Raw genomic sequence first — 24,988 nt, forward strand, 5'->3', positions numbered from 1 at the left:
CAGATCTGCTGGTAAGTCCAAATCCCGCAGTCAGTCCCGTGGTAAAAAGGATATTGAATGCTTTTACTGTGGCAAGAAGGGACATGTGAAGTCTAAGTGCTTCAAGTTCATACGGGATCAGAAAGCCAAGAAGGCTGAAACAAAGGATGCAGGCAATGGAAGCAAAGGCAAAGGCAAGGCCAAGGCAGATGACTTGGATGCAGTGAATGTTGCAGCAGAGGACAGTGACAGTGACATACATGATGTTTTATGCTCTTCTGCTGTAATAGCACATACTTTGGTTATTGATGGCCATGACATGCACACCTGGCTCTTGGACTCAGGTGCTTCTTTTCATGTTACTCCTCATAGGGAGTGGTTTACTTCCTACACAGGTACTTATGGAGTTGTTCATCTTGGGAACAACTATGCATGTCAGATTGCAGGGATTGGCAGTATACAGATAGTATTCCCTGATGGACGCATATTTATGCTTGATGGTGTCCGCCATGTGCCACAAATTAAGAAAAATCTGATTAGCACTGGCTTGTTGGATGACAGTGGTTACCACACCACATTTGGGGATTCCAAATGGGTGATTACTGATGGCCAGGTCGTAGTGGCTGAGGGTTATAAGAGTGATACCTTGTACCCTCTTTATGTTTCCAGTATGGGTAATCATGTTGTTGCCATAACCGAGCTGCCAAAGGTTTCATTGTGGCATAGCCGGTTGGGACACATGTCTGTTAAAGGAATGCAAGAACTGTCACGTTTGGGTTATCTGCCGTCTCTTTCTTTTTCAGATTTGCCTACTTGTGATCATTGCATATTTGGAAAGCATTCTGTGACTCCTCATAAGAGGAGAACTCCCCAGAATAGAGCACCGCTTGATCTAGTGCACACTGATTTGTGTGAGATGCCACAGTTATCACTAGGGGGTGCAAAATATTTTATTACTTTCATTGATGATGCCACACGCAAAGTGTGGGTCTATTTCTTGAAGCATAAGGGCGATGCCTTAGATGCTTTCAAGAAGTTTGTCGCTCAAGTTGAGAATCGGACAGGTCGTAGGCTGAAATGCCTCAGATCCGATAATGGGGGTGAGTATGTGTCACATGCTTTTGTGCAGTTTTGCGAAGCTAAGGGCATCAAACAGGAACTCACAGCCCCTCATAATGCATCTCAAAATGGTGCAAGTGAGCGGATGAATCGAACTATTCAGGAGAAGGTTCGATGTATGTTGTCTTATGCTGCATTACCCCATGGCTTTTGGGCAGAAGCCGTGCAAACAGCAGTTCACATTATTAACAGGTCGCCAAACAAGGCTTTGGAGTTGAAAGTGCCAGAGGAGGTGTGGTCTGGCAAGCCACCTTCATATAAGCACTTACGTGTATTTGGCTGCGAGTGCTTTGCTCATGTACGCAAAGAACTGCGCACCAAACTGGATCCAAAGTCTATCAGATGCATCTTTATGGGTTATGGTGACGAAGGTGAAATGGGGTACAGGTTATGGGATCCCGCTAAATGGAAGATTATACGCAGCAATGATGTCATCTTTAAAGAGGATAGTGTACACAAGGAACCCGTGCAACCTGTGGAATACAGGAGGGTTATTTATGATGATGTTGGACAGCAAAGAATGCCCATTTATATGCAGTAGCAGGCTGCTGCAGATAACCCTGTTCAAGAGGGTATACAGGCTGAAAATCAGCCAGATAATTTTGCCAATGATGCACCACTGGATATGCCAGCAGATGGGGCTGTAGAACAGCCAGATATGGTGGTACAGCCACCCGTCATGCATGACGAACAAGCTGGACAGCAGCCTAATCCGGAACATTTTGTTAGGAGGAGCACCCGTGTACAACGGCCTCCTGCCAGGTTTGTTCCAGGAGCCAATAATGTGGCTGATTTTATCATGCTGATAGATTGTGGTGAGCCTTCCAGCTTCAAGGAAGCTATGGGAAGAACAGAGAAAAGGAAGTGGGAGAAAGCCATGCAGTCTGAAATGGACTCTCTACTTCAAAATGATACATGGGACTTGGTGCAGCTACCTGCAGGCAGAAAGGTTTTGCCATGCAAGTGGGTTTACAAAGTCAAAGTGGATTCAAATGCTTTACCGAGGTATAAGGCCAGATTGGTTGCCAAGGGATTCAAGCAGGAGAAAGGTATTGACTTTGATGAGATTTTTTCCCCTGTAGTCAAGATGACTACTTTGAGAGCAGTGTTAGCTCTTGTTGCTCATGAGGACATGGATTTATGTCAGATGGATGTGAAGACTGCTTTTCTTCACGGAGATCTACATGATGAGATCTATATGAGTCAGCCAGAGGGATATGCTGTTAAAGGGAAAGAGCAGCTTGTGTGTAAGCTCAAGAGGAGCTTGTATGGACTCAAACAGGCGCCAAGAGAATGGTACAAGAAGTTTGATGCCTTCATGCAGTCCCAAGGGTATCATAGGTGTGAGACCGATCATTGCTTGTACACCAAACGGGCAAAGGATGGCAGTTTGATGCTACTCATTCTATATGTGGATGACATGCTTATTGCCAGTAAATCTCAGCATGAGATTAGTGCTTTGAAGAAACAACTGCATAAGTCTTTTGACATGAAAGACTTGGGTGATGCAAATCATATTCTTGGCATGCGGATTACTCGTGACAGGTCCAAGGGACTTTTGTTTCTGTCACAGAAGGAGTACATTGACAAAGTACTGCAGCGGTTTAAAATGGAGGGGGGGAAGTCTATTAGTACCCCGTTGCCTCCACATTTAAAACTCAGCAGTAAGGATAGCCCCAGATCAGATGATGATAAGGCTGAAATGGCCAAGGTTCCGTATGCATCTGCAGTTGGTTCTTTGATGTATGCCATGGTTGCCACTCGTCCGGATATTGCCTTTGCGGTGGGAGTCATCAGCAGGTATATGGCAAATCCAGGCAAGAGGCACTGGGAAGCAGTGAAAGGTGTCTTGAGGTATCTCAAGGGTACCAAAGACTTGTGCATATGCTATGGTAGGCAAGATGCATTGGTGCATGGTTTTACAGATTCAGACTATGCAGGGAATGCAGATAACCGGAAGTCTACTACCGGTTATATTTTCACATTTGCAGGAGGTGCTATATCATGGGTGTCTCGGTTGCAGAAATGCGTTGCACTGTCAACTACTGAAGCTGAATATGTTGCAGCCACTGAGGCTTGCAAGGAAGCAATATGGCTTACTCGGCTGGTGGGAGATTTGGGCATTACAGGAGATATGCCAGTTTTGCATTGTGATAGTCAGAGTGCTATCATGTTGGCAAAGAATCCGGTCTTTCATCAGAAGACCAAGCACATAGATGTGAAATATCATTTCATCAGGGAGGTACTGGAAGACAAGCGACTTGAGCTTGTGAAGGTGCATACTGATGATAATCCTGCAGATTTGCTCACTAAGAGTTTGCCTGCAGAGCGGTTTGCACATTGCCGCCACATCATGGGATTAGGATGAGACCATTCTTATTTTATGGTCTTGTATACAGTAACTGTATATTGCTGTAATTTTTATTCTTTTCTCCCCTTTAGGCACATTGGCCTTTAGGTGGGAGGTTGTTGGGGTAAAGGCACATTGCCACCCCTTTATTAAAGATATGACACCTATGACTGTCTTAAGACAGTCATAGGGTGAAAAACCTAATCCTAATAAAACCTATGAGTTTGTGGTGTGGCTCATCACTTCACACCCGCATCTTTGGTGTCTACACTCTCTCTCTGACTCTCTCCCCCTTGTGCTTCTGACTCTTCCTTCCCTCTCATAAGACTTCCTACGCTGAATTAAGAACTCCAACACCTTGATTTGTATCACCAAATTTGATGGAGATGACTACAATCCGTTATCAGGACATTTTCCTATAAAAACATGTTATCCCTTAAAGCCTTTGCTTTGGCCCATTTGTTGACATAGTCAATTTCGACCACTCGTTCGATGTTGGTGACTTTGAATGGTCCTAAGAATCTAGTCCCCACTTTTGAAAGGGTTCCATAGTTATGAGTGATTCCGTGGCATCCGCTTTTCAAACTTCAATTTGCCCACTCACTGGCATATATCACATCTTTTACAATGCTTTAGGGTGGAGTAGTTCTTCTTTGCCATCAGCTCACATAGAAGATTGAAAAATCTATGTTCCCTTCAGATTAAGTTAAAACCGACCCAATGCCACATGGAAAATCTTGTTCTGATCGGGCTTTCTAAATATCGATGCCTTCATTGCCATCTCTTGGAGAATTTGGAATGCTTCAGCTTGCTTGTCATTCCATTCGAGCTTCATTTCCTGCTTTCTAAGCTGACGTAGTGGTTTGGCCACTCCAACAACTTCTTGATGAACCTCCGATAAAAATTCAAGAATCCTACAAACAAGCAAACTTGCTTGACTTTGGTCGGCTCCTTCATCTTATGAATAGCATCAATCTTAGTTCCTCAATCACGATCCCTTCATTCAAAATGGTATGCCCCAACAATACTTCTAAAAAGACACAAAACACACATTTAAAGGGATTAAGGGAGATGTGGGAGTCCTTGCAATGTTGGACCACCTTTTCCAAACACTCCAAGTGTCGGCTTCATGCTGTACATTTAAAAGCCATCTAGAAAGATTGCTAGAAATTCATTGATGTACTCTTGGAATATCTCCACCATGAAGCTCTAAAATTTTGATAACACAAATTATAACCCAAATAGCATCCCTTTACTCAAGGATGCCTCCCATTTGTTGGTGAAAGTGGTCTTCTTCCTGTCTTCATCAGCCAGGGTAATCTGGTTGTACTCAATGTACCCATCCATGAACAAATACATCTCATGTCCGCAACATTATCTAGAATACTATCAATGAAGGGGACTGGAAAAAAGTATTTGATAGTTTGTTTATTCAACTTCCTATAATCCCTAGACCCCTGAGCTTTCCATTCTTCTTAGGCCTTATGACAGTGGGGAAAAACCATTCGCTTCGGTCCATAGCTTAAATGAACCCTGCTCTTAGTAATTGATCAGTTTTGTCCTTGACCAACTTACAAAGTTGGGATTTAGTATCTTTGCTATCTAATCCGCTTTGCATCTTGGGATTAGTTGCTCAATCAAAGTGGTGTGTACGCCCTTTATATCTGTTTCCTACACAAAAACATCCTTGTATTGCGAGAAACATCGCGACTCTGGGGTTCAATAGTATTCTTGATCTCTTGCTCTCTTCTTAATGAATCTTCGGGCTCAAAGATAAGGAGTATGAAACAAGGAGAAGATAATAAAGGTGTCGAGTATGCACTTAGCATGGTGTGGGCCATCATACAAGACACACATGGAATCTCAAATATCTTATATGTATAATATGGACTGTAGCCAATACTACATTCAAACACAATACACATACCTTTAAGTAAGCCTTTACTATTTTATTTCAAATTTTATATGTAATACAATATACATACTTGAATATTCATATACCGATGAATTTATATAATGTAAGTTGTTACCAAAATATTTCAAACTTTGTATGTACTTTATATTAACAGACAAAACCTCCAAAAAAATCACGCATTGTTACTCAACAAAGTTCGTGAAACGCATTTTGCAAAAATGTTTCTAGTGATACCGGTCTTTGCATATACTCATGTTCTACAGTTAGCTCCTAACTACTGAGTACCTAAAACTACAAAGCGTGTTAGATATAATCAAAATTAATTACAATTTTACCATCTAAATTGCTCAAAAAAAAGAAGTGGAAAGACTTACAAGCACACTCAATTGTCTAACAGCTGGAAAGATTTCACTGTCTAACAGATTTTAAAAAACCTTTGATTAGTTCAAATTGTTCAAATTTGTAGAAGAAGAAAGAAATGGACTGTTACAGATGGAATAACACGGAAGGAAGTCCCTTCGTCCCTAACAATCAAAACCTCGTCACTCCTGTCACGATTGACACCACCTGGCACATTCAACTGAAACACCATAATGTTCAGCACTTTATTCTATACATCCAAACTGATGCAGTCAACTGTGAGTTATTTTTTCTTTTAAGGTTACAAACACATACTTTGGCTCACATTGAGTATACAAAGCTACTGTTACAAGACTTGAGCAAGTGCAGATGTATGTCTTACTAACCGTAACCTTTGCTCTTGAAATAGACTTGGCTTTTGAGTCAATGACATAAATTTGTTCAAAATCGCATACAAAATTCCAAGCATCTGATCTTCTATTCTTGAAATGCTTTATAAGGAATATCTGCATATTTAACACACACAGAATAAGTTCCTTCAAGAAAAAAGTTCCATACTAGTAGGAAGTAGCACACTCACCAAACAAAGCATCATCATTACGGATACAAATAAATGTTTGCATTATTATCAGAACACCAGCATTCTCCACATGCACACAAGTTCAAGTTGTACCGAAACCTTTTGAAGGAAAAGCATCAGAACGGTTTAACCAGTACGGATTTAATCACTTCACAACAGGAAATGTTGAAGAGGTAAGAGGAGAGGAAAGAAGGAAAGGACTGTGAGAACTCAAAAGGAATGCAAGAACAAGAGAAAAGATTCACAAAATGGAAGGGAACTCAAGTGTATAAAAAGGGAAGAGAGAAAGTGAAAGAGAAGGTTGCAGCCATGGCTTGAAGGTAGGCTTTATTTGATGTAAGAGCCCTTCCTATGCCTCTTTCTATAAAGAGAGTAGTGGGTTCCAGATATGTGAAACCGGTAAATGTAAATCAAGGAAATCTAAATGCTAGATATTCAGTAATTAAGAAAAAGAATGCAAGAAAGTTTGAAGATAATACAAAATAGGGAAAAAAAATCAGTAAGACAAAATTGAATCCGTGCTAAAAAAGGCTATAAAATGTACAACATCCAACAAAAGATAAAGAGTGGAGTACAGTGTCCAATAAGCAAAGACACAAAACCGCCGACAATCAGTACACAGCTGTAATGTTTGTGACTGAACAAGAATGTTGATATAGGACATCAGGATAATGAGTCTAAAGCAAGTAGGCTGAGAAGAACAAAACAAAGATAAAAGATACCACAGAGAAAGAAAGAAAGAAAGCTTATTAATGTCTACAAAAGACCAAATGGTCTATGAGACAAAAAAGAAACCAGATACAATAAACCTAAGGGTGGGGCCACTAAAATTGGCACCCCTACCCAAGGTGGATGCTAGATCACAATCCAAGGCCTAGATTTTCGTGTTAATATTGTCGTACTGAAAAATGGAGGGAGGAAACATACCATATGAAAGCTTCTAGGAAGACCATGTTCAAAACCGCCCTTGTCAAACAGGATTGAGGTGCATCCAAGATAAGTGTTCAGAGCGGGAAGAAGAAGTTCAAATTGGAGATGATACCAAAGGTAGTGTTGAAGAAGGAAGTATCTTTGTTGATGGCTCAAGGTGTGAATGTGGTGTCAAAGTAAGAAAATGATGTCAAAAGGCAATTCTTAAATGCCAATCCATGCATTGTTCAAATTTTGAAAGTTGATGTGAGCCAAATCGTTCAATAATACGTACAAGGGAAACAAAGCCAATTCAGGTGTTTGTTATTTCCGCTGTAATCAATTCCAAACAGAAACGGAAGAAAACAAAAGAACAAGTGACGGATTTGGAACCAGACTCCGATACCGAGTTTCTCATCATAAGACATGGAATGAGGATGTCATCAAAAAAGACAAAGCAACTACGAAGAACAAATACAGAGAATATCACATGTCAAAGAGGAATGATCTCCCAAAGCTCAATTTGGTATGGAGGAAAATCCAAAAAACCATAAAAATCAGTCTTCATGTGGGAGGATAGTTCCAGAATGCCTGATAACATTGTTTACGGAGATCAACGACATTTTTGCATGGGAATACATAGATATGAAGGGTAATGATCCAATGTGTGTGTGCACCAAATCAATTTAAAGAAAAATGATGTTCTCGTAGTCCAGCAACGTTATAAAATGAATCCAAATTTTGCCAAACAAGTCAAGCAAGAAATTGACAAACTATTGAAGGTTGTCTTCATTTATCCTCTTGAGAAAGTGACATGGCTTTCAATACTCATAGTAGTCCAAAGAAGAACGAGAAGTTGCAGATTTGTGTGGATTACAAAAAACTTAACATGGCTACTATTACAAATCTATGTTTTGCAATACACTACCAAACACGAAGTGTACATATGGATTCAGTGGCACAATCTGATCCAAATGGCGGAAGAAGATAAGACTAAACCGTTTTTATGATAGAATGGGGAGTGTTTGCTAGTCATGTGATGGGTTTCGGTTTGATGAACGCACCTCTAACATTCCAAATCTGGATATAGAAGGTATTCATCCCATTCTTGACAACACATGCAAGTCTTTATGGATGACTTCAGCGTGTTTGGGAAAAGGGACTAGCACATTTCTCAACTCAGACTTTGTTTTGATAAGTGAGATCTTCCAGATTAAGCCTGAATCCAATAAAATGAGTATTTGTGGTGTGCAGAGGTGTCCTGTTAGCCCACATCACTTCTGCAGATGGAATGGCGATTGATCCTCCGGAAGTGGAGGCCATTTATGATGCAACCTTGGAATTAAAGAATGATGTGATTTATCAGGCAGGTGAAGTGGCATAATAGGCTTTTCAAGTACTTGTCATCTGTTTGCCATCCACTCACAAAACTTACATAAAAAGGATATTCCTTGTGCTCGGGCGGAAGAGTAGAAAAAGGCATTCTGACGGTCATGGCCCCAATATTGCAACCGCCGGATTGGATTTTTTACTTCCATCTGTTTGTCAACACATCGAATATTGCAATCGAAGTAGTGCTGATACAGCCAAGACCAAAAGGATGGTATCAGCCACCCTATTACGCAAGCCGAACCTTGACACTAGTAAAAAGAAAATACTCTTCTACAAAACAAGAATGTTTAGGCATGGTGTAGTGCGAAGCATGTTCTATCCCTATTTGCTTGGAAATAGGATTGTGCTTCATGTGGATCATCAAGCCTTGTACATGGTGAATAAGCCGTAATCCATACGGAGACTTGCACTCTAGATCTTATTACTACAAGAATTTGATTATATGGTCATTCACACACCAAGAAACCAGTATCTAATAATGGAATGCCTAGGCAAGTTTAAGTTCGAACAGATACCGACAGAAGGCATAACAGTCAATTTACCGGATACAGAATTGTTTCACGTGAAAGCATCCGCAAGACGCACTGCATGATCAGCTGTTGCAGTTCCTTCCAAATGGTGCTCTCTCAAAAATCATGTCAAACGTTCAACGAAGGAGACTCGCTTTGAAGAGAAAGTCATTCATAGTGCTAGCAAGAGCACTATGCAAACGTGGTATTGATCAAGTACTCCGATGCAATGTTTCGAAACACAAATAGAAAGCCGTACTACAGGATGCACATCAAGGTGTTTCTAGAAGCACTTTTCAAGTGAGAGAACGGCCAGAAAGATCTTTCAAGCAAGTTTGTGGTGGCCTACAGTAATCATCAAAGATGCCCATGAACTTGAATGCTAGTATTATCACAGAGAAGGACATCCTATGAATGCAAATCAGATGCCATAAAATCCAGTGTTACCTCTGGAACCTTTCCAAAAATGGGGGTTGGATTTTATAGGACCTTTCAAACCAATGGCACAATTTACTGGCAGCAAATAAAGGTTAGTCCCAACAGATTATTGTACCAAGTGGGTTGAGACGCGAACTCTTACAGATAATCATGCGGACAACATGGCAAAGTTCCTATATCGGTTTAGATGCCCCATCGAATTAGTTTCACATCAAGGTGGACATTTCCTAAAAGAGACTTTGTTGCTTGATACGGAGTGGGAAAACAACAAAAATAACGTGATCAAAAAGATGCATGTGCATATGATCTCGCATAGGTAATTTATGACTTATCACACGCACGTGAATGGTCAAGCAAAAAGTAACAACAAGCTGATGAAAAGGATTCTCAAATTGACGGTTTTTGAAAACAAGAAAGATTAGGATATAAAATTGGATTCTGCGTTGTAGACGTTACACGCACATCTTTCAAGGTCATTACAGGAATGACCCCACTGATATTAGTTTATGGAGTAGAAGCACTGGTGCCAATGGAATTTATATCATCCACTTTACGAATTGTAGCAAAAAAGCGAAGTTTGGAAGAGTCAGCGGAGTTCCGACGACACCAATTGCTACAGTTGACGAAGATCTACTGCTTAGTTCATATACAACTTAGGTTATCCAGAAGAGGAGAAAGGCCTCGGTAAACTGGAACATTAAGTTTAAAATCTTTAAAAAAGGGTATTTGGTCTTTCAAGTATAATTCCAAATCGCAAAGATTTTTTGGCAAACTAAAACTCCGATGCAACGGACCGTTCCATAATATTTAGGAGTTGGGACAAGGAACATTCGGGATTGCGGATCTTCATGGTAATGTCTTGGAAAAAGTAGTGGACAGACTTCACTTGAAATCGTATGTCGGGATTCGTGGAGCTATCAATCAGTCAAGGCATGTGGTCAGTGTGTGGAAGTGATAAGACATAGTCCATATTGCAGTATTTTATTGAATGACTAGTGGCGCGTGTTGAGTAGCCAAACTAGACCTTTGAGTTTCAATTTCTCTGAAGATCAGTGTCAGTTTTGATTTGTGCATGTCCTCTGTCGAATCGCTGCCAGCGCTGTCCAACATGAGAGGAGAGATCAAGATGCTGATGTACCCGAAGAATCGCAAATCAAGGTGAGGCAAGGAGTATCTCGTCTAGCATGCAAGTAGCTTCTGATTCCAAACGCTTTCAAACACGGGAAGTGCAAGGTTTTCTTAGAATATCATCTGAATGAGGAGATTGAATTGCATGAATATAGTTCTTTGCCTTGGTGGAAGTGAACAGTCAATCTACAGGCTGCAGAACAGTTTCGTATTTTGCAAAATTTCGGAGCGTGTTTTAACTTCAGAAGTTTAGATTACTGAGGAGCTTATTGCAGAATTGTACAAATTACCATTACTCCCTGATGCTCATAGTAAAGCACCCATTAAGTGTACAGAAGAACTAATGATTAGGAAGTCTGGCAGAGCAATCACTGCACGGCATTATTATGTTATCAGGAACTGTAGAAGTGCCAATAAAAAAAAAAAGCTGTTGTGGTACTTGGAGAGAGATTTACTTCTCACCAAATAAACTTATTTCTCTATAGATAATTATTCATTGCTTTATACAACAGAGCAAGGGAAAAAAGTGAATTGGACAAAATTTGTGCACTCACGGATTTTGGGTGAGATATGAGGGAAGGACAAGAGGAGAAGCATCCAACACTCTAAGTTGAGACCATTTTTAGCAGCTCTGTTTTCTGTGGTTGAAGTTATGAATGCACCTGCTAAGCCATTAGCAGTAACAACAGAACTAAGTGCTGAAGTAGGTAGTCTATTAGGGGAAGAAACTCACAAGGGTTTGTTAATAGCAAGGTACACTAATGAAGAAATGAATTTATTGTTTGACAAGAAGCCAGAAGATGAAACCAGCCTTCAATTATTTCAAAGGGCAGTAAAACCATGAGGTAACCAGTCAACACTGTTACAATAACAATTCAGCAAAAGTATTACTGGCACATTGGGAGCTACAGTGCCCCTGCTAAAAAACAAAGACATACATTGGCCCCAAACCTTGGCGCCCCTTCCGGTATTTCTTTAATTAAGTGAGAGACCCAGAATTCCAGGCTACATAAAGGATACATCCCTTCTTACAACTAGGGTATTCCACATCCCAGTGGGCGTCCACATACCCCACAAAGCCTTTACTATTCGCTGCTCTCACCACTCCTGGCAGTAGGTCTCCATCCCTAGTCCAGGTCAAAGCAGAAAAAGAAAGCATACACAAGCTCTCTCCTCTGACCAGGACTGCCATGACCAATTGTCTCTCACCCTATGGGTCGCACATATCCTGACACAATAACTTGTTTCCCAAAAGAGGTCTAGCATCACAATACACACAGAGACAGCCACCCTTGCCACCTCCTCTACATTCGAATGAGCCCCTTCCCTAGATGATTGTAGTATGCCCCCATATCCGGATGTAAACAAGCCAGTGCGGGGGCCCAAGGCCTCACATCTCGAGCTTCTCATAAGGGAGCTTATCTAAACCCAGTCTTAGAGAAACAATGCTTAATAGATGCTCAAAACCTGGTATGAGAATGGTAAGATAAATTTGAGCATAGACTCAAGGTCAACATAGGGTCGGATACCATCCACCCTGACCATTTTACTACTCATAGGGGAGCAAAGGCACTTAGGGTGCCAAAGAGAGTGGAAGAAGAGGAACCACCCACTATGATAACTCAGAGGTTTTGGATTTGATGCAACGGATGTTTCAAGAGGACCCAACTCAGAATGGTCGTGCCCGTTTCCTTCGTACCTTGAAGCTAAAGAAAGAGGGATGTTGCTTCATTTGCGAGGAGCGGGGCCACACTAGGAATGATTGTCCTAGGCGCAAGAACCATAAGCAAGCGCCGGGACCGAAGCTCCAGGCAGGTCCGAGTACCAAAGCTAAGGGAGCTAATCAAGTTTCGATGACAGGTATTTCTGTAAATGTCATTACCTGCCCACTTTCTTGTAATTGCACTTTTAATACTTCGTTATTTGGTTCCCATGATCTTTTCCAAGTTTATGGAGAAGTTAGGGACCAAAGAGTTCACATTCTCTTTGACCCGGGCAGCTCTCACAACTTTGTTATTTACAAACTTGTGCAGAAGATGGGGCTGTCCATGATACCTAGCGATCACACCTATGAGGTGCAGCTTCCAGCTGGGAAGCAGTTTTGGGATTGCAAGATTGAAGTGCTTTCTATCCGGATTCAAGAATACACAACGGCTCTTACGTGCTATGTCATGCACTTGGAGCATCTGGACTTGTTAATCGGAATCGAGTGGTTTAAAACCCACGATATTCGGATTGGATGGAGGGAACATACTCTTTCTTTTTTGGATAAGGACACCCAATTTTGTATTCAGTGTGATAATATTCCCTCTTCTCAGGGACCTATTGTATCTGCGATGCACCTTCGGAATATATTAAACACTTCTCATTATGATGTCTATCAGTGTGTTTTGATTTTGCTTTCTTCATTTGTTGTCTCTGTTAATAACAAGAACGATTTAAGTGTGTTTGAACACCGTGAATTGAGAACGTTGTTAGATGATTTCACCAATATATTCCCTGCTTAACTGCTAATACCTTCAGAAGAAATCTTGTGTCCTAAGTAAATGATCTCCTTCATAAAGAAGTCACATTTACTCATCTTGGCATAGAGCTTATGCTGTCTTAGAATAACTAAGACAATCCGGAGGTGTCCTATGTGATCCTCTAGCATTTGGCTATATACCAAGATGTCATCTAAGAACACTACAACGAATTTGCCCAGAAAATCTCGGAACAAATCGTTCATCATTTGCTGGAAGGTGGCAGGAGCATTGGTCAAACCAAAAGGTAATACAAGAAACTCGTAGTGGCCATACCTAGTTCGGAATGCGGTTCTATCTACGTGTTTAGCATAGATACGGATTTGGTGATAACCCGTACGCAAATCAATCTTAGTGAAATACTTTGCTCTGGCCAATCGGTCTATCAGATCATCGGAACGCGGTAGAGGGTATCGATTCTTAATTGTCACTTTATTCAATCGTTTATAGTCAATACACATTCTCCATGAAGTATCTTTCTTCTTTCTTAAGAGGACAGGTGCTCCCCAAGGTGATTTACTTGGGCGAATATAGCCCATATTCAAATAATCTTGTAGCTGTGAAACTAACTTATCCTCCTCAAGTTGGCTCATCCTATAAGGTGGAACACTAATAGGTTGAGCCCCAGGTACTAAATCTATGTGATGGTCTACTGCCCGTTCTAGAGATAAATTGATCTGGATCGTATCCAAAAGGTTTTAGAATGGCCTATCCCTCAGACTGTGAAACAACTTCGTTCTTTCCTAGGATTTACGATATTTCTACAGAAGTCTGTGCGTGATTATTCACACATCACGGCACCCCTGACAAACATATTGAAAGGTCGTGGACATAGGTCTACCCAACCGATCTCTTGGAATGATGCATTGAACAAGGCTTTTAAAACCTTAAAGTTAACTATCAAGGAAGCACCCGTTCTTGCATTACCCGATCCTACCCGGCCTTATGTTTTAGAGGCCGATACGAGTGATTTTGCGATTGGGGCAGCTTTATTCCAAGAGGGCAGACCGGTAGCTTTTGAGAGTAAGAAGCTAAACGACACCCAATATCGTTGGCCCACACTAGAAAAAGACCTCTATGCAATCGTGTATGCACTGAAGGTTTGGAGACACTACTTGTATGGTTCAAAGTTTCTTGTATTGACTGATCATCAGTCAATCAAGTATGTGTGTGATAGGTTTGAATTGAGGGGACGGAAAGCTAGATGGGCAAAATTAATGCAAGATTTTGATTTTGAAATACGTTATCAGAAGGGTTCGTTGAATAGTGTGGTGGATGCCTTAAGTCGAGTCAAGTTTGTAAATGCTATGTCATTTACGGAAATATCCTCAGACCTATTTCAATCCTTGAGAGGGCTTTGCGCAACTGATAGTCATTTCAGTTCTTATTAGCAGAAAGTCCAGGATGGGAGCTCCATGGTTGACCAAGACTCAGGGATTGTGCCCCCTACGGTACAGGCGGCGAGAGGTCAGTGGATGATTAGGAACGGCTTGCTGTTCCGAAATGGAAAGATTTGTGTGCCAGATGTTCTCGAACTTCGATCCAAGATTCTCTGGGAGTGTCATGATGCTCCTAGTGCTGGACATCCGGGTATACATCGGACTCTGTCTCTTGTGAAGCATACCTTTTATTGGCCTAAGATGTGTGCATTTATTGAAAACTATGTGGTAGGTTGCCCGGTTTGTCAGGTTACTAAGGCAGAACGCCTTAGAAGTGCGGGTTTATTACAGCCATTGCAAATTCCAAGAAATAAATGGAAAAGTATTTCCATGGATTTTATTACTGATTTGCCTCGAATGCGCAAGGGTCATGACTCCATTCGGATCATAGTCGACCGTTTGACAAAAATGGCTCGATTCTTACCTACTAGAACAACTATTTCAGCTGTTCAGCTGGCTCATGAGTTTGTGGACCACTTGTTTAAGCTGTATGGTTTGCCCTCTAACATAGTCAGTGACAGGGACTCAAAGTTTACAAGTAACTTTTGGACACTTGTTTTTGAGAAGTTAGAAACTACTCTAAGTTCCTCAAATCATGCACAATCAGATGCACAATCAGATGGCAGTACAGAGAAGGTCAACCAATTGGTTGAAGATATGCTTCGGGCATATGTTTCTAAGAGACAGTCTTCATGGGAAGATTATCTATCTATGATAGAATTTGCTTATAACAATGCAAAGCATTCGAGTACTGGTTACAGTCCTTTTATGCTTATGTACGGGTTTCAACCTAAGTCACCAGTTATGGTTGGGTTAAAGGGAATCCAAAATGATGCTGCAAAGACCTTCTTACTAGACATGTAGAAAATGTTGCACTTTGCCAAGGAGTCTATTAGAAGTGCCCAAGATCGGGACAGATTTTATGCTAATAGACATCGTTCACCTAGAGAGTTCTCTGAACGAACGATGATACATTTGCGAATTCCCAAGGAATCCAAGAGCCTAAGTACTGGTTTGGTTCCGAAGTTATCCCCCAGATACTGTGGTCCGTTCAAGGTTATTAAAAGAATTGGACCACTTGCATATAGACTAGAATTGCCTCCTAATGTTAAAGTACATCCAGTATTTCATGTTAGTAGACTGAAAGAAGTATTGGGTGCAGATGATCAACTTGTTTCTCCTCAAGAAATAATAGAAGTTACAAATTTGACTTTTATTCCACATGAACCTGAGTGTATTCTTGAATTTCGCGAAAGACAGATTCGTACTAGAACTATCACAGAATACAAGATCAAGTGGAAGGATCGTGTTGAGGAGGATGCAACATGGGAGACATTACAGAACCTCCAAAGGACATTCCCGGGTTTTTTAGCGAACTCAGGAGTGAGTTCTTAGAGGAGGGGAAGTATGTCATGTGCACGGATTGGTAACCGACGTGTGCTGGGTACACAAGACTAGCTCAAGTAGCCTGGGGAGGCTTAGAGCTAGGCAGGCTTGATTCTCGGGTTGAGTAGCAAGGGTACAAACCAGTTAGAGGTCTTCGCCATTTTTGGCGCTTGGGGCCCGAGTCTATATAAGGAGCCCAAAGGTTCAGTTCTCAGGGAGCCGATGGGAGCAAGTTTCGTTCCCAAGTGCTAGGTCTGATCCTGGATTGAGTCATGGACGCGCGCCTGCATCATAGTATAGCCCAAGGCCCAGCCGCAGATCCCAGGCTTCACAACGCCACCAAGTGGTATGGGACACCAGGCTGGTTAGGATCTGGTTGGGAGTTCGTGCCAGTAGCTCAGCTCGTGGCTCGGAGGGGACATCTCCTGATTCGGGATCACATCTCGTAGATGTCATGGTTGGGTGGTGAGCAGCCTACTCAGTTTTCTCACGTTGGTGTGTTCTTGTGTTTGCTTGCAGATCAGAGGTCTCAAGAGTGTTGGGGTCGTGTCAGGCTGGCGTCGAGAGAGAAAGTGAATGATAGAATGATGATGTCGCTCGGCATGTTTGGATCCATCCCTCCTCCTCCGTAGTCTTCATGATGTGGCCCGCTATTTGACAAGCACTATCGTCACTCTAGTGGTCTGTCTATCCACATCGAAGAGAGATGATATGTCTACAGCCCTCATGTGAGTGTCCACTCACGGTCGGATCTGTCGAGTTGTGTCCTCTGGCTCTCTCCTACATCTGATCCCTTGCTGTCCCTGGCTCGGGTTATCGGAGAAAAATCCATGATCTGCTCTAACTGAACTCGGCCGGTCCCTCATGTGCTCTCTTGTGTGCTCATATGAGCTGATCTCTGTGTCTCTGGGCCTCAAGAAGAAAAAATAGCCACCCATTGCCGGCCGAAACCAATACTCGAAAAGACAATGGTGTCATCCATGAATGTCATAGTATACAGAGCATCTCAAAGCATAGTGATCCTTTGTGTCAGTCTCCTGCATATCATATAAATTACAAATCCATCTCTCGTGTGAGATGGCTTCTACTCATCCTCTCTCAATCCACAGACATGTGGGAGATGGATCTAGGTGTAGCCTGGTGGTTAGAAGAACCCCTCCTTTGAGATCCATAAGCAGCGGTTTCTATACATTGGGCCACTGATAGGGATGTGGACCTCCGCTCGAGAAACTTCAATAAAATCCTAGGAGTTGTTACTAAACAAAATGTTCAGTAGTTCTCCCTCATTCTGACGGATAAAGTCTCTCTTCTTCCAATGTAATAGGCTACGATATTCTTGTGTAGTCTCTGTGTCGCACTAGGAAGATGATGCTTGGTCTCGAATCTAAGCTAACAGTGCAAGGACTTACACTCATCATCATACCAACTAATGCATAGGACCAATAGGCGGGTGGATCTAGTGGTATGTGGGAAAGACTTGATGGCGACATCATGTAAGGAACGGGTGATAAGTGCAGCTCTGAACTCTAGAAGTGGGATATCATCAAGGTCCTCAAGCCTTAAAAAGGGGCGAGCGGCTAGGTAAGGGACAGAGTATGATCATAATAAATCTTGGAAAGTAGTGAAATGGGACGTGATGTGCTCTTTTGGTGGCGAGGGAATGGATTAGCTAAAGAACAGGTAGGTATGATTGGCTCCAGGGGTGGCTTGGGAATGGAGAAGTCTCTGATGTACGAGTTTGAGGCAGGAGATCTCATGATATAGTCAACTGGTCCCTCCTCCATGAGGGAAACAAGTGACCCACCAAAGGATGGCCATCTCTCTAGACCATTGAATGATTAGATCAGGCATTCTGCCCATATGAGGTGACGAGGGATCAACGATTTGTGAAATACTCATGAGAAACCTGCCTCATGTATATCGATGTCAAGTAACATAATCTAGTCATGCTGAAAATCAAAGATCGGTACCTGGCGGATGTTTCTCCATCCTCCCAAAGCTCCCTGGAAAAATGCAATGACTTGAGAGGAAAGTAGTAGACTGCAATAAAAATATCTAGAGGCCGATGCGCTCTTGATTCAGATCCAAATGAACCTGGCGTGTGGGTCACGTCTCTACCGTGATCATCCTTGTGAGAGATGATCTGTACAGAATTGCTACTCCACAAGATCCACATACTCTTCTGCCCTCCCTGACCTCGTCCCGACAGGCAAACTCCCATGTGTATCCACAAACTGGCGATAGCAGGCGCTCTAGGCTCTAATAAATCTCTATGTAGGAAACAATTTCTCGTCTTGTGTATGATTCCGAGAAATTCCCTGGCTCTGACCATAAGGTACCATCAAACGGCATAAGCCAGTCCTATGGGTCTCATAGACCCTGCATTCCTATGGGGGTGTGGCAACGGGCCCTTACCTAGGTCCAACCCTCACATACTACAGCCTATTTCCCCTCTGTAAGTGCAGCATTCCATTGCAATAAGAGCTCTCCCATCCCCTCTACTTATAGAGAAGTGAGGTCCTTGTCCATGCAAATATTTGGGTGGTCTTGCAAGGAAACACGTTTGCACAGTGCCGCTAGTCGGGCTTGAGTGTCTTTGAAGCGTATCACAAGAGGTTGATCTCTAGTAAATCTCGTATGACCATCCATGCACTCTCAATACAATGCTCCAGTACGCCTAGGGTGGAGGTAGCAAAGGTGGTAACGTTTGAAATAATTGAACTAGTGCGTGTGATCCCGCGGACCCTAACATTGAAAGCGGCTCTATGTTGTTGCTCAAGTAAAGTGGCAAAAATTGTTGCCTTCATAGGTCTCCGTTTCACAACATCCACCACTTAGAGGTCACCTCAATGACCGTCTCCATCATGGCAATCCTCTCCTCCAAACTGTAGGACTACTCCCTGGGGCTCCCTTTGTACGGCGTCAAGGGTCATCCATCTCCTTCTGAAGATCAACTGCTACTGTCTAGGCTGTTAAAAGCCTATAGACTTCAGCAGTTTGTAGTGCTCCAAATCCTTTGGGATCTTGAGACAAACAAACTGGCCTTCTACAACAAAAACTCGAGGCGAGTGCTTTTGATTTGAACTGAGCTCTATGAGCTCTATCTTGAGCTGGGCAAAGGTTCTCCTTCGCAGACTACAAAATATCATGTTGCAATTGCAAAAAATAAGTAGTTGCTCGTACCTTTATGTTTTGCATACCAACGGTCCACCGAGCCTTAGGCTGAAATACATACATAAACACAAGTGGACTCAGGTTCGTGGCTTAATGCTTTGCACTATTATATGCAAACTCAGCCATGGGAACCCAATCAGATTCCAAAAGTGATTAACTCATTCCCTCTGTCCATTTGACTCCGGTTGTTCATATGAATTCATGCTGAGTTTAATGTCCAACCTTTCACTTGTCAGCATAGGATCACGATCATGGTTGATAAAGACTAAACAATGTCTCCACCAAATACCCATGCCAATTGTGGAGCCTAAATTAGTCTAGGTTGGAACAAACCTGGCCATCTTAGTCAATCTATCCACAACTACCCATATGGAATCATGTCCATATCTAGTCTGCATTAGTCCAACAATAAAATCCATGGAAATACATTCCCATTTTTTATCTGGAACTTCCAACAAATGCAACAAGGTAAGCGTTTCGCTTTATTGACTTGGCATTGTTGACATTCTCGAACATATCATTTGATATCAGTCCACATCTTCGGCCAATAAAAATTGTACTTGACCAAAGCCAATGTTCGTTGGAGATCAAGGTGTCCGGCAAAAGGGATGTCATGACACTTGAAGAGCAGTTATATTCCTTATGTCTTGCACGTCTAGTATGCAGACTTTTCCCTTTCAAAACAAGAGACCATTCCAAATGGAATGCTCATCTTCGATATCTTTCCCCCTTAAATTTGAACCATCTGGTTTATCTAGGCATGCCTCCACCTGGACCTGTTGCCATTTACGTCTGAAATAATGATCATGCTCATACATGCCTTTAAGGGATAGAAAGAGATCAGTTTGGATATCAGTGAAACTCTAAAGTTCACAAAACCAATGCAAGTTGACGCATCAGCCACCACATTAGTGGCACCTTTTGTATTGGATTTCAAAATCGAAATCATGCATGAGCAAACACTCACTAGCCTTACGACCACGCAAAATCCAAAGCAGTAGAGAAGTATGTCAGTGATGTGTTGTCCATACTCACCACAAATTCAGAGCCATATAAATAATGCCTCCATTTCTTCAGTGCATGAACTACAGCAAAAAGCTCATTTTCATGCATAAAATATTTAACCTATAACGGAGTCACAAGCTGACTAATAAACATAATGGGATGAACACCCTTAAACGAAAAATCAGATTTTCTTTCTTTCAGCACGTCCTGCATGCAAGGATAGTACTGTAGATGGATCTTGTAACGGCACAAGACTAGCTACTGAAGCTGAATGCATAAGGTCTTGAATGTTCAACAACTATATTGCCCTTTTTCTGGCTGCTGCAAAAAGCACTCAGAATGCATCTGACTCCCTTTTCCTGAGCACAAAGGCATGCATTCCTTTACTTGTGCAAATCTCTGATTTTCTCTGATTTCTGCTTTTTCTGACAGTAAATACTCTCTCAGATAGGTGAAAACTGCTGGCAGAAACATGTCTTGCTCTGATACCAATGAAACCTCAGTCGTAAAATACAGCAGAGACTCTCTCATTTCTTTCCCTCTCTCCCTCTCTCAACAGAGACACTAGGGCCCAGGACAACAGTCGGGCTGGACCCCCCCGAAGGATTTTATTACTTGAGAGAAGATGAAGTACATAGTTCAGCGTAGAGCTGTACAAGTAGCCAAGTCTCTCCAACCGAAGTTGGCACATCTTGGTTAACCGTAGTTAGCCCTCTTGGCGCATGCCAAGTCTCGTTGACCGAAGTCAACACTCTCTGACCGTAGTCAGAAAGAGTACCCCAAGGTTGAAAAGAAAGGGTTTCAGCCTCAGAAGCCGAGGGATACTCAATTTTCAAAGACTAATAAAGACAAATCCCATTCACTCCTGAACAGATAGCTGAGTTTCGCAGAGATGGGAAATGCTTTAAGTGTGGGAAAGAGGGGCATGTTGCTGCCCAGTGCCCAGAAAAGCCTTCAACTTCGAAGGGAAAAGAGGCAGAGAAGCCACGGGGACCACAAAAGCCAATGGCAGAAGGATTTCCTGACATACTGGGTCATGCCAGAAGAATGAGAATTGCTGCTATCATGGGAACCCAGCAAGCGCTAATTTTATTTGATCCAGGGGCTACTGATAACTTCATATCAAAGGACCTAGCCCTAAGGCTGGAAATAAAGACGGAGGAGTTGGGCAGGGCTTTAGATGCCTATCAGATGTTCTGTGGAAACCCTGTGCCAATCACTCCCTTGATAGGGAAGCTCCGTCTTCATATACAGAGTTATGTGGATCAGGAAGACTTCTTCATTTCTCCACTGAAACATCGTGATGTAGTCATGGGTATGCCTTGGTTTCATCGCAAGGCAATGAAGTTGACTCTTCCTGAAAGAGTGCTGGAGTTTGTACATAGGGGCAAAGAATATCGTGTGGTTGCTAGGAATAGAGGGGAAACTATTCCCATTGTATCAAATAGTTCTGTTGGAAAAGAAATAAAGTCTGCAGTTTCAGCTTACATGATTTTTGTAAAAGAGAGAGATGTGGAAATGTATGCTGAAACAAATGAGGCAGATCAGAATAAATTTGAGTTTATTGAAAATTTTAAAGATTGTTTTTCTGACGCTTTGCCAGGGGAGCTACCCCCTGAGAGACCTGAGGATCATGGCATAGAACTCATTCCTGGAAGCGAGCCACCCAATAGGCCCCCATACAGAGTTAGTGCAACTTAGCGAGAAGAGATTATGACTCAGGTGTAGGACTTGTTGTCCAAGGGGTTGATTCAGCCCAATTCTTCTCCTTTTCGTTCCTCTGTATTGCCAGTACAGAAGAAAGATGGCTCATTCCGTATGTGCGTCGATTACCGCGCACTGAACAAAATGACCATCAAGAATAGATTCCCTATTCCGCGCATTGATGATGTGCTCGATCAGTTAAATGGAGCTTCAGTTTTCAGCAGGATAGACTTAAAGAGTGGCTATCACCAAGTGAGGATACAGCCTCAAGATGTGCACAAGACAGCGTTCTGCACTACTTTTGGGTTGTATGAATATCTGGTGATGCCTTTTGGATTGACCAATGCCCCAACTACCTTCAATAGGATGATGGATCGTATCTTCCGACCCTACAGACAGTTCACCAGTACCTTCTTCGATGACATAATTGTCTTTTCTAAGTCCGAAGAAGAGCACAAGGAACATCTTGCTATAGTGTTTCAAGAGCTAAGAAATCATCAATTCTATGCAAACAGCAAGAAAAGTGGATTTTTCTTGGAACAAATCCATTATCTGGGGCATATAATATCCAAGAATGGGATACAAATGGATCCAGCAAAGATCCGTGCCATTCACGATGGCCACAGAACTATGCATGAAGTTCGAAGTTTCCTAGGCCTGTGTTCTTACTACAGAAGGTTTATCAGGCATTTTGCGGATATAGCCGCTCCACTCCACGATCTTACTAAGAAAAATGCAGCTTTCAGATGGGGAATTCCTCAAAAGACAGCCTTCACCACACTCAAGGAGAGGCTAACTACAGAGCCAATCTTAATCGTTCCAGATTTGTATCAACCATGACCAAATGGGATGGACCTTTTCATGTGACGAAGAAATTCAAAAATGGATCATATCAACTTGAGGATTTGGATTGCCAGCAGCATAAGAATAGAGTCAATGGCTTCACACTAAAGAAATACTTTCATAGGATCATGAGTGTGGGCCGCTGTGGACCTACTGTGATGAAACCAGACAAGCCGAAAGACCTCATGGATGAGGATATCTCTGAAGAAATGCAAATCTTATATACCCCTATTTGCAAGACATGAATGTCTGCAGACTTGGGGATGGGCAAAATGATAGGACAAAATCTGTATCAAGTTTTTTAGCACTGTAAATAGCTGTGAGTAGGCACATAGTTGTATACATCTAGGGTAGGTGTGGGCTTTTGGCATTTGTGGATTTTTCTTTCACAAGCATGATGGACTGATGTATAGTTTTTTGAGACAATAAAGTATGTTTTGCAGGGACTTCATGGGAAATGATGAAATGCAATGTGGTTGTACCAGACTTCCAGAGCAAGGGTGTCTAGTGTGTGATCAAGTGAAATGTTTTTGGGGTCATGTAAAGTCAAGTCATGAAGGGTTTTTTTATACTTTCCTGAGTCAATGTGCACTTGCATGTTACAGGAATTTGATATGTTATGGTGTCCATGTCAAAGGGCTTTTCATGTGTGTGTACAGGGGTGCATGCAAGCTTGAATGTGCATGCTAATGTGTGTGGGAATTGTGTGACTAAAGGTCCAAAATGTGCATTTAATGTGATTTGGGGGAAATGTCTTAAGAGTGGTAAAATGTCACTGATGAGGTGGCAAATTAGGCTGAGGTGCCTGGACTGATTGAAAAGGCATCTTGCACATGCAAGGTGGCTACGTGATGGATGAAGGGGAGCTTCTAGGCTGTGAGCTGGAGCTACGTGGAAATGGCGGCTGGGAGCAGATTCGGTTTTACGCTGGAAGAATCTACGTAGGTAGGGGCTCTGAGAAATAAAGGTGGAACAATCAGAGAGGTTGGAGAGGCTCACAGTTGTTGATGGGAGGTCGTGCGTGAGCAGGAAGCTGAAACCTGTGCATGAAGACATCGTGTGTGTTGACAAAGAGAGCTTTGTGAGCTAGGGAAGTTGTGGTGGTGACTGTGTATGTGACAAGTCTGGGATTTCGACTGGAGGAGCTTGGAGTAGATGGGCTCCAGGTGCTTCATGTTGACAAACTTTATGACACAATTGGCTCTGGCTGGAGTCTTGTAGCAAACTCTATGGTAGTTGCTTGAGGTGCTTCTGCTGACTGGAGGTTTAGAGCGTCGCAAAGGCCTATGAGCGACAAAGAGTATGCACCATGCGCTTCTTGGTTTAATGGGGAAGGCGCGCTACTACACAGGCTGAAGGATCTTGAAGAGGCGTGAGCTCCATGAGCTGTATGAGCATGAGAGAAGTCGTGAATATGGAGATAAGCGACGAGCTGTAGCAGACTAGCGTGGAAAGCACTCGCTATTGCTCTTATTGGGAGCTGCTGGATTTGAGGAGGATGACTATGCGGGCAGTTTGCTTTGGAAGGAGCTATATTGCTGTGGTGTCATTTCTACTGGCTGGAGTTCCTTGGACGGAGGTTGTGTGTAAGAGGGTGCTGCAATGCGCACACGGGTTGGCTAGTTGTGGTGTGAGCACTCAGTTGCTTCAAAGCTGGAAATAGTGAGGCCTTTGGCCACAGGCGGGTGCCGGGTGTTGCTGCAAAGACCTCAACCGATAGAATCTCCAGAGATGGCGGGCTGCATCATTGCTAGTGCTCGATGATGATCTTGGGAAAGATATGATAAGGTTAGCTTGTGGGTTGATATCTTGAAGAGTCACGAAGATAGCCTTCATGTGGGCTGTGGGTTCATAGTATTCTGAGGCTGACTGTTTTCTGAGTTTTGGGGGGAGCTTCAGTCTGTTTCGGGCTGTGTAGTCTTTTGTCTCTCTTTGAGTCTGTGTGATCCATGTTCAGTCAGTTTTTTTTGTGGGGGTTTGTCTCGGTGCCTATTACAAAGACACATACTCTGGAATCTGGTTCATAAGCTCATCATCTACGAGCCTGTGAGAGATTGCGGAGAGAGAGAGAGCAAGAGAGTGAGAGCTTGAGAGCTGAAAGCTTGAGAGCTGAGTTGCAATAGAAGAGTGTAAAGAGTACAACTCAAAGAGTGAGAGAGAGGTTTTGTCCTAGTGACAAAACCCTAGTAGTCACTAACCATAGTCAATGAACTAACTACGGTTAAGGAGAAAAACC

The 24,988-nt window shown here is 42.5% G+C and overlaps 1 protein-coding gene across 3 annotated transcripts in view; it reads right to left on the minus strand.

Moving 5' to 3' along the window:
- Positions 1-24,988, minus strand: part of PTAC6 (plastid transcriptionally active 6) — a 94,623-nt gene that overhangs the window by 22,432 nt on the left and 47,203 nt on the right. For all 3 annotated transcript variants that reach the window (XR_015542599.1, XR_015542598.1, XM_087389531.1), the window contains exons 4-5: positions 6,110-6,229; positions 5,854-5,943 (exon numbers count right to left, since the gene is read on the minus strand). Coding sequence is in view for 1 of the 3 variants with exons in the window: in XM_087389531.1 (XP_087245657.1) it covers positions 5,854-5,943; positions 6,110-6,229 (210 nt within the window). In the remaining 2 variants the exon portion in view is untranslated. The remainder of the gene's footprint in view (positions 1-5,853; positions 5,944-6,109; positions 6,230-24,988) is intronic.

Source organism: Dipteris shenzhenensis, chromosome 18 (assembly GCF_047967505.1).
Source record: "Dipteris shenzhenensis isolate YYH24624 ecotype China chromosome 18, Dip_SZ_1.0, whole genome shotgun sequence".
NCBI classification, from domain to species: domain Eukaryota; kingdom Viridiplantae; phylum Streptophyta; class Polypodiopsida; order Gleicheniales; family Dipteridaceae; genus Dipteris; species Dipteris shenzhenensis.